We start from the raw sequence: 10,964 nt of genomic DNA, 5'->3' as shown, positions 1-10,964 counted from the left end.
GAAAAGTCACTTAAAATTAGCCGTGTTATGGCCTGATGCAGAAAACAAAGCGAGAGAAGAACTGTTCAACTCCTGTGAGAACCATGCTGGGTTCTGACCCAAACAGGGACATCAGAGAGTGTTAAAGTTAGTGAGCAGACCGGATGTCTTTTCTCATCTATTTTGTTTTCCTTGTGAGCAAATGTAGTTGGTTTTGAATTCCTGAAGCCTTTTGCATTTTTCTAAGCCCCTGAAGTGAGGGAGCTGCCTGGTTTAAGGGCTCTTTGCTTTGGCTAAGATCTGTAGAGAGGAGTGGACCTTGGCTGTGATCCATCCATGAGCAGCTAGACATGCCCTGAGGCATGATTTCACCAGGCTTTCTTGGACAGAAATTGCTTTCAATTTAGGTTTTGACAAAGGAGACTGTAGGATCTAGGATGTGTATACAATCTCCAACAGCTCACAGGTGTCAAAGTGTGTGCACTCCATAGACTCTGACCCTCCTTTCATTTGGAAGAAATACCTGTCACAACATACAAATCAGGAATTCCAAGAAGATGGGAACTGTACACAGTGTTTGTATAGTTACAGTTTAATCACTAAGAAATGTTTGGTTTGCATGATTTCAAAAGCAAAAGTATATTGGTCATCAGAAAGCCCCTCCCCCTTTACTTCATTTGTCATTTATGAATTTTCTTAAGACTGTGTGTGTGTGTGTGTGTGTGTGTGTGCGTGCGCACATCTCAAGGAGGTTTTAAAGTGAGCTGTCTTTACTCTGGGTTGTTTCATTTAGCACTTACTAACTAAAGATAAGGTGAAAGTTCCATGTACAAATGCAGGTTGAACCAGTAATCCCTAAACATGGACAGATGTTTCCAGATTGAAACTTCTTTGCTGCAAACATTACATAAAGACGTCCTAGGGAGAGCAGAGAGACTATTTAAGAGTAAAGAACACATTTATTTGATGTTCAAATATTTCTCTACTTAATAATAAACAACTCCATTCAGTGAATTTTGATTTTCTATGTATGTTTGGTCTACTTATAAAGCATTGTATTATTTGATTTGCTGGTTACAGCATTTTCCCACTTGGAAAGAAACCAGCTATGTATGCAATTAAATCTCAATAGGGAGCTTTCTCTATCCTTCTTCATGTTCTTTTACTGCATTCCATGGAGAATTATATTTGATTTCCACTCTTAGGAGATGTTGAAAAAATGACTATTAAGTAAGTTCCTAGTTGCAAACCTGAAAGGCAAGGGTGAGAAATATTAGTCCAATTGCTTTGCTTGACCAGTGTCTCAATTTTCGTATTATTTTCCTTCACTGTTTTAGTTTTCTTCTTTATTATTGCAAGAGGTATATTGTATTGATGTCAGGAAAATTCAGGGGAATTTCTTGGGGTTCTCAGTCTCATGAAATGGAATCTGGAGGACTATTATTGGAACTTATAGGGAAAACCTCAGGGCAAACAAGATGTGAAACCTCAGCAGCTGCTCAGAGTAGGAGATTGGAGGTGGAAGGGAGCATTCTCATCATTCAGACATTTACTGAAGTGGAACACATGGCCAACAAAGAGCCACATGGAGGGCAGGGATATTTTTTTGGGAAGGAATAGGAAGTTCAAAATGTTGGGAGAAAGGATCAAACTGTTAAGGAAAGCATTCTCAGAAGAGACATAGAAAGAGAAAAAGGGAAAGTTATTCTTTTCTGAATAATTCATAAGAGTGATCAGACTTATCATCTTACAGTGCTGTTGTCCAAACTTATGCATTAGGGGTGGGTTTTCTTGGAAGAGAAAGTACATTATTTCATTAAAGGAGTCATTATTCTCCTTATCTCTTTAGTTTGGCTTAAGGGGAGCCCAGCTTCCTACAGTGGTCCCTCATCCAAAGTGATTGAACCAGTCCAACTCTAATATTAAGTCTCCACCTAGGTCAGAGATTCTATTCTCTTGACCAGGAGATTGGTTTTTTCCCACTCTAACAGTGTTTAGTGCACAAGAAAAGGAACAAAGAAGCAGATTGATAACAAAAAGAAAAAGAAATACAGGTATAGTCAGTCGCATAATAACTTCTCAGGAGCAGTGAGGAAATGCTCCATGCACCCTCCATTCCTGCTACAGAGCTTTAGCATGAAGAACTCATTGGAAAGTTGTAGGACCACTGGTCAAACTCCTTCGCCTCACCTGCCTCTGCCTTTTTACCATTGATATGGATGATGAGGAGCTCCGTTCCCTGAGTGGGTGTAACAGCCAGATCATTTAGTTCATAAGAAGCACTTGAGGCTAGGGCTGGCTCATGGGGAATGGTCTACATTAGCAATCATGGCCCTGGTGTATTTTTTCGCAATAGTTTTATCTGAATTTTCCAAGATCTGTTTCCCACCGAATCATTCTCCTCTCATTTTCTCCTAATTTTCTGTTAGTCTGTCTTGCACAGTCTGTCCTGTCTGATAAAGACTTCCTCAGAGAGAAGTTCTGAGGGTTCTCCAAGGATCTCATGGTGAAGAATTTTGTTTCCTGGGATTTGAGGTCTTATTTCTCCTCTCTCGTTTCACACACCTTAACCACTTTCCAGTTCCAAGGGAGCCAAGGTTCTCTGTCCTCCTGCCCCTGTGTGCATGTGCTCCACTGACACTCACACAGGCAAACACATATGTGGAAAGAAAAATGCACATGTCCTTAAATAATTTAAGTTAGGAAGGGACAATACTTTCCACTCTCAAAAACTTGTCAGGAGCTAATAGTATTTTTGTGCCCATGGAATAAGCCATAAAGCTTCTGCTAGGTTTCTCACAATGGCCTTATTACAAGGCTAAGATTTCTTTTATACAGAGGAAAGAATGGAGTCAAATGCACATAGAAACAATTTCTTAATAAAACCCAAGTCCAGGACGCAAACACTGAAATTCACACCCTTTTCCAGGGATCTAAGGGTGCCTCTCCTAGTTAGTATGTCTTAGTAACACACATCTAAATTCCCAGTTGTCTAACCTCTATGTGTTTTGTTTTTTTCTTTCTTTTTAAATTCTTGGATATATTTTTTAAAGATTTATTTATTATGTATACAACATTCCTTCCATGTATGCTTGCATGCCAGAAGAGGGCACCAGATCTCATTATAGATGGCTGTGAGCCACCATGCAGTTGCTGGGAATTAAACTCAGGACCTCTGGAAGAGCAGTCAGTGCTTCTAACCATCTCTCCAACCCCATCTATGTTTTTTTAGGTGTTAAAGGACACACATGTGAGCATTTTTAAGACAGGGAAAGCCCCATATATCTGGGTAGCACTTAACACTGCAATGCTAGTTTATCAAACCCTTTACCGTAGTGCGTATTTAAATGCTTTTTGTCTCCCTTTGCTCCATCTCCTCAGATCTTCATCAACAATGAATGGCATGATTCAGTGAGTGGCAAGAAATTTCCTGTTATTAACCCAGCAACTGAGGAGATCATCTGCCATGTGGAAGAAGGGGACAAGGTAAGTTTTCCAACATCTGCAGGTCTAGTTCACACCAGAAGTCTTTTTATCTCATTATTCTGAGCTCAAAGCCCACTGCAAGTTCAGTGAAAGGCATGAAAATGTGGCTGCTCAGGCAGTTGGGTAAATGTTCTATTGTTCTTGACATAAGAAATTGCCTCATATACATCTGGTAGAGAATAATTATACACAATACATAATAACTTAAAAAATTAAATATCAAAAAAAACAAGAAATGATAAAAAAAAACCAACGGAATGTAGATCTAATGTTAGCATTTCTAATTCTACCCAGGAATCTAGAATAGAGAGGTGGGGTTCAAAATGTTGATGTTCTGAGGCTATTGTAGCATAATGAAGTATTAATTTTTAAATAATGTGTCCCTTTTCTTAAGGGTTAGCATTAGCATTTAGTATGGGGCATGCAGTTTTAATATAATAACATATTTAAGGTTATATAGTTTTTTAAATAATTTTTTGATATCTCTTTGGCTCTTCGCTCTTTAGTTCTTTGCCCAGTTCCCAAATAAATATACAGAGACTTATTCTTTCTGATCTTAACTTGGCTTGTTTCTAGCCAGATTTCCTTAACTTAAATTATCCCAGCTCTGTTTTGCCTCTGAGCTTTTATCTTTGTCCTATAGGCCTATCTTAACTTCCTACTCCTTGGATTGCTGTGTACCTGGGTCCTGGCCCCTTGCATCCTCCTCTCTTCCTTTTCTCATTCCTTGATATTTCCCCTGAGATTTCTCCTCCTATTTATTGTCTCTGTCTGCAAGTCCTGCCTATCCTTTCTCCTTCCCTGCTATGGACCATTCAGCTCTTTATTAGACCAATCAGGTGTTTTAGACAGGCAAAGTAACAGCTTCACAGAGTTAAACAAATGCAACTGCAACGTAGATGAATGTAACACATCTTTGTATCATTAAACAAATGTTCTACAGTATAAACCATTGTAACACATCTTTAACTAATATTTTACAACATCAGTCAGCTAATTATGCCTTCTCCATGACAATAAAATGACACTAAAAAAGAAGACTATGAGTCTGTAGATACAAGTTAATAAAAAGTTACATTATCAATGCTTTAACATTGAGGCCTTGAACATTTAGCTTCTATGGGACATTTTGCTCTGATGCTGGGGTTAGTTCCATCAGGAAAACAACTCTCTACCTGGGTTCAGTAGAAACTCTTTTAATCAGGCTGAAGAGTTTTCTAGGGGAGTCAGTGAGGTTTACCTTCTTTTGAAGGCTCAGATGGGAAAACTGGTGACCATCCCAGCAGCCTTGCCAGTGAGCACTGATCTGTTCTGTGCTTAGTGACAACTGTGTCTCTCATAGAAAGATCAAGGAGACTAATTCATCCCCAGACAAACTTGCAGGCCAAATTACCGTGCCAATCTGGTTGGCTAGTGAATTCTCTAAGCCGGGGATTCTCAAGCCTTGTTGGGGGGTGGAGTCGAACAACCTTGTCATAGAGGTCATGTAAGACTATCGGAAAACACAGATATTATATTACAATTCATAACAACAGTAAAGTGACAGTGTTGAAGTAGCAACAAAAATACTTTTATGGTGGGATACACCACAAAAGGGGAACTGTATTACAAAGTCACAGCACCGGGAAGGTCGAGAACCACCGCTATAAGGAAATTGTTAGTGATGAGCAAGAGCTGGCTTCACAGCCACCTTCCTATACCTCTATCCTGTTTGGAATCATTAACCAAATTGCCCTTTGAGAATCGTTGATGTTCAAACAATTTGTGAGAGCTCTGATGAAGAGTGACTAGCATTGCTTAGAGGACGGTGCTAACCTGGTCAAGTTCACAGTCAAGTCTGTTATGCTAGGCTTACTCATTAGGTCACAGGCTAAAGGTTCTGGAGATTCCATCCACAAGTGCAATGGGGCTGCCAACAGGCCAAATGAAGCCACTCATGGTATCATAAGGGGACAGGGGCCAGAGCAAATATATATATTTTTCCTCTTTAGTGGCTCTGAGTTCAAACTGTAGTATTTTATTTTCCTAGGTCACATGATTTGATGATAGTAAATCACAGTTAACCTGATCACTGTTTTCTGTTTAATTCAAAAGTATCTTGGAAATGCCAGCCCCTGAATAAAAGTCTACAAATACAGGAAGCTTGAAGTTAAAAAAAAAATACTACAAAAATTCTATCAAAAACATTTATTAGACTTATAATTTTGGCTAATGCAAAATGATTGTTACATAACTGAAAATAATTATTTACAGCATGATTTGTTGTAAAAATATCAACAATAATAAGCAATATAAGGCTTATGTGTCATATCCAAGCACAGATGAATATGTTTATGTCTTTCAATAATGTGTAACTGTATTGAATAGCAATAAATTCACAAGATTTAACCATTCAAATGTGAACAATTTAATACGAAAGTCAACCAGCTTAGTAGTCTTCTTGAGGAGAATATGAATTATTTCTTCCAGGATTAATTACTAACATTAATTCTCATATCACACATCACATAGTAACCGTATTTGGACCACTGTATATGCATTTATGGATAACTCAATGAATACAAGTTAAAGAGTCTGCAGCAGAGTTCATAAGCTTCAGAGGTGTTTTAGAAAGAACCTGTATGATAAGGAATCTGTGCCTGGGCAGAGCTGCGGGCATTGGCTGGACTCAGGGGGAATATAGAAGCTGCAGAGCTCAACAGCAAGATCCAAGGTCAAGCTGGGTCTGGAACAGAAAATAGCAGTGAAGACAGGTGATCAAGTATAGGGGTCGGCTGTCCAGCAGGCTGCTTCAGTAGCAGGGTCCCAGCAGAGCCAAGGAGTCCATGGTACCAGACACACACACTGGGGATCAGACAACAGTTTGTTTGCAGTCCATTTGTTTCCGTCTTAGTTGTCCGCCAATTTTTGTGATCCAGGAAAGGGAGCTGAACCCTTTCCTGGGTGACGGCTAAGTTCTTTCTGAGATTTCCTTGATTTCATTTTAATATGCCTACTTGGCTACACACTTTCAATTCTCCCTAGGATACGTGCAAGACGGCTTGCTTTCTCTCCCCAAGGGTATGTTACTCATCAGACTGTGCTAGGCAGGTGGTATATGGTGGGGTTCCTTGGTCCACCTGAGGACTGTGTTCTATTTATTAATTTGTGATGTTTTGCTCGCCAGTCTAGAGTTTTGGACATCCTGAAATGAATGTTCTGTGACTTCCAGGCAGACGTGGACAAAGCCGTGAAGGCTGCACGACAGGCTTTTCAGATTGGCTCCCCATGGCGCACCATGGATGCTTCAGAGAGGGGGCGGTTGCTGAACAAGCTGGCTGACTTAATGAAAAGAGACCATCTGCTGCTGGCTGTGAGTATGAACCTATACCAAAGGGAGACAGGGGGAAGCTCCTGGGAGCATTCACCATTCCAACTGGCTGGTCAGTTTGGTTTAAAATTGTACTAGCAGACCATTTATACATGAGAGGAATAGGATGGCAATGGTGGCATTGTGCATAGTTCAGACCCGAATTGTTGTTACAGTCAGATGACAAGTGCAAGCTTGTTGGAACTCTGATAGGATGTGGAGACTAAGAGTCATTTTCACAGCTATGTACTTATGTAACCAGCTCTTAGACACGCTTAGCCAGAGGTACTTAGAATCGGACAGAAAGATTAGTGGGATCAGGCAATCAGAATGTCGCTACCTCTTTCATCAGGATCTTGTTATTTGACCACAAGCAAGTCATTTAATTCTTTTTAAGTTGCTTTCAAAGGAACATAAGATTTAAGAATCCTTATATTTCTAAAACTCTAGTACATAATTATGAAAATCTGAAATGTTTGACTGTATATTCTTGATGCAATTTTTATTGCTTAATTTTTTGACTATGATATTACTACTTATTTTTCAGACAATGGAATCAATGAATGCTGGGAAAGTATTTCCTCATGCATACACAAGGGATTTAGAAGTCAGCATAAAAACATTAAAGTACTGTGCAGGCTGGGCTGACAAGATCCATGGCCAAACAATACCAAGTGGTAAGTACAGTTGGGAAACTACCTGCATGATGGCAGAAGTGGAGGCCATTCATGCAGAACTGAATACCTCCAAATTCTCCCTGACAAATGTGCCCATCAACTAGGTAAATAATTACTTTACATTTCACGTTGACCCAAAAAATTTCTGGTGCCTGGATGTTCTGTTAAGAGTAAACATTGTGGATAGTATAGACAGAATTCAAGTAAGAACATTGTCATAGACTCACCTACTAATTTGAGTGAGACGCCTTAGGGTCCCAAGTTTTCAAAATGGTCACAGAAATTATTTATTGAGTGCCATTCCCATAACGACATTTGTATTTTTTCTTTAATATTATTACCCAAGGCTTTGCATGTCTGGAATGAGTAAGCTGTGCTGATTTGTGCCCAGTGTACATAGTCCAAAATACTTCAACAACCCTATATATACTAATGTATTTCAAAAACATCAAATCAAGATGAGACTCTGATTACCAGCAGGATTAAGAATCTTTGCATAGAATTGTGGTGTATTGCTTAGTGGGGTATGCAAGCAGCAGAACAGACACACAGCAAATATTTCATGTGAGAAAATAACCAGTTTGGAAGGGTTGGAGGCAGTTTCACATCTCTATCTACAATGACTTCAGGAACCCAAATAATCCACTTCATGTTCTGGTGTGTACTTCCTCTCAACCTGGAAGATACAGTATAAGATATATTAGCTTCTTATATCTCTTAGTAAGATATAAGAAGAGAACAAGACAACAGTGGTACTATGAACCAGGCTATTTTGTAGCTCTTACTCTACTCTTGGGAAACATAGAGGAAGCTGTTTAAAGTACCTGTAGATCTGGACAGGGAAAGTGGTTGTGTGCTAGCATTAGGTTCCTGTGGAAGCCAGAACACAACATACCAACAGTAAAACTTCAAATGAGACCATATCAAAGCGAGTATTTGCTGTTAAAACACTATGAACAAAAGCAACTTGTGAACAAATCATCTCTTTCACTTGGATTTCCACACTAGATTCCTTCTCTGAGGGAGATAAGGACAAAAACTCAGGGCAGAAACCTGGAAGCAGTAACTGAAGCAGAGGCCATGGGCAAATACAAGGTACTATAGGGTTACTTGTTATGGCTTTCTCAGCCTGATATCTTATGCAATCCTGGAACATCTGCCAAGGTTTGGCACTTCTCACAGTGTGCTGGGCCATCCCGCGTCCAACAATAATTGAGAAAATGTTACATTGACTTGTCCATAGAGCAATCTCACTGGAGCATTTTCTCAATTAAGGTTTCCTCTTCCAAGATATATTTAGGTTTCTGTTGATAGTGAGGTTTAAGAGTCATTCAAATCAAGAAAGAAAAGAATCACATTTCATTTCAAATATTTTGTTCATATAATAAGAGATTGCATTTATGTTTGGTAGGAAAAAAGGAAACACCAAAACTATAATAATTCTAAGAGAAAGACTTCTTATTCCTTGGAGAAGTTTTCACTATTTTAAATCATGTACCTGTTTAAAAGTTGGAGCTCCTGGGATGTTTGAGAGGGAACCTCATCTCCCAGTTCTGTTCTGAACCACCCTGTGTATGAGACTGATGGAAAGCAGCCATCTTGGAATACAGGGAATGGAGTTTACAGCCTATGAGATCTTCCCCAATCCTGTCACTTATTTTCCTGTACCTCAGTATTTAGATTGAAATTGCTGTTTGAGAGCTTCATTGCTCATGTTATTTACCTTGGAGACAGGATGTTTTGTTTCCTTTTTGCAACTCACTGTGAACCTCCTCTCCCACCAACCGCACATCACCCTGCCCAGAGTGGATCCCGCATTTGCCTTGATTGGATGGTGTGTTTGCTCTGTTTTTCAGATGGAGATATTTTCACTTATACAAGACGTGAGCCTATTGGGGTGTGTGGCCAAATCATCCCCGTAAGTTTTACTTCATGACTCCGATGGGGAGAAGAAAGCTGTGATTCTATTTGATCTGAAGCCCATTCCCACACAAGTGAAGCTTATGTGATGGTTATGTGTGAAGTAAATTCAATAAGCGTGACTGCCTGAAGCACTCTTTCCTACAACTTTGCTTCTTGTATATGAGCTATCTTGTCCAGAATAAAATGCTTTAGCCTTTGAGGATGTTTCAATTTTACAAATAAGTCCTAAGAATTTATTGCATGTGGGTTTTTTTTTCTAGAAATTTTGCTTTGCTCTGGTTTCATGAGCTGTGCATTGTAACTGTATGACAAAGCTTTATCATGGCTCATCTGTGTTTGAACATTCCTGTGGGACACAGCAGTGCCCACTGCTCCCAGCACTGCTTTCTCCTCCTTGAGACTTCTCACTGTGGACACTAACTCAAGCAAGATTGTTCAAATCCGGGAAAACTTTTTTTTTCCCAGTGGAAGGAATAATCCCCATAACAATTGGAAAAGTATGTGCCTTATATTTAACTTTAGGTAGCAGGTTTGGGAAGTCAAAATTTCTCTTCCAAAAAATCACGTTCTGGATGTAACCAGATTTCCATGAAGCTTAACACAGGACACTAGGCACATACAGCTGACATAGTTTAAAAGGCTAACTTAAAACACAATGAAGTATCCCAAAGGGTTTGGAATGGCAGTCATTCTCTTCTAGAAAGACTGAACATGCCCAAATATTTGTGGAACTCTTCAGTAATTCAAAGACTTAAAAAAACACTCAAACATGTCTACATTACGGTACCAGCTAGCACTATTGGAAAAGTGTAAATTTTAACTACCCCCTTTTGTCCTGTTTTCTTTCCTGGGGATCGAACACTGAACTTCATACATGGTACACAGATATATGCTATGCCATAACCCTGAATTTCTTGATTAATCCTTAGATTATCACACTGAAGTAGAGTAGACTGTTTTCAGGACTCTTGGGAGAAGAAGCTGTCACATATCTTATTTCTTACTGCTGCCCAGTTGGTTTGTTGGAATGATCTGAACTCAAACACTCACCCTATGGATTGGGATTTGACACCTCTTTGGCTTTAACAATTTTGCCCTGGACTGAGCCTAGCTCACTGGTATGGAGAACACAGTCAATATGTTACGTCCTTGGGATCACTCCATAGCACACATACACACAAAATCTCCTGGATGTGGATTTTTTTGAATTATTATTTTGGATAAAATACCATAAGTGCCTTCCAGGAAGAAAGAGGAAGAGGACTTCACACTTTTAAAACACAAGTAAATTACAACATGCTTAACATATATGAAGCCATAAAGTAGCATTTTTTTTTTCTGTAAATGAAGAGTTCAGAATGACAAGACTTGATTACAATTTCCTGTTCCCTTCTCCTACATAGTTTGTTTCGAGCTTTTTTTTTTTTTATCATTTTGTAGTTTCTTTTGTAAACATAGGTAAAATAAACTAGATAGTTATACACAACTTCTAAAATATTAGTCAACTTTTAACAGGGTGGCAAGTATCAATAGCAAATGTAGTTTGGAGC

At 39.1% G+C, this 10,964-nt stretch overlaps 1 protein-coding gene across 1 annotated transcript in view; it reads left to right on the top strand.

Annotated features, from left to right (window-relative positions):
* LOC113456534 (aldehyde dehydrogenase, cytosolic 1-like) overlaps positions 1-10,964 on the top strand; it is a 51,050-nt gene that overhangs the window by 19,934 nt on the left and 20,152 nt on the right. Inside the window, exons 2-4 of the mRNA XM_026781327.1 lie at positions 3,361-3,465; positions 6,677-6,817; positions 7,362-7,491. Coding sequence (XP_026637128.1) covers positions 3,361-3,465; positions 6,677-6,817; positions 7,362-7,491 — 376 coding nt within the window. The remainder of the gene's footprint in view (positions 1-3,360; positions 3,466-6,676; positions 6,818-7,361; positions 7,492-10,964) is intronic.

Source organism: Microtus ochrogaster, chromosome 8 (genome assembly GCF_000317375.1).
Source record: "Microtus ochrogaster isolate Prairie Vole_2 chromosome 8, MicOch1.0, whole genome shotgun sequence".
NCBI classification, from domain to species: domain Eukaryota; kingdom Metazoa; phylum Chordata; class Mammalia; order Rodentia; family Cricetidae; genus Microtus; species Microtus ochrogaster.
Note: the sequence above shows the minus strand (reverse complement) of the source record. Positions and strands in the feature narration are given on the sequence as shown.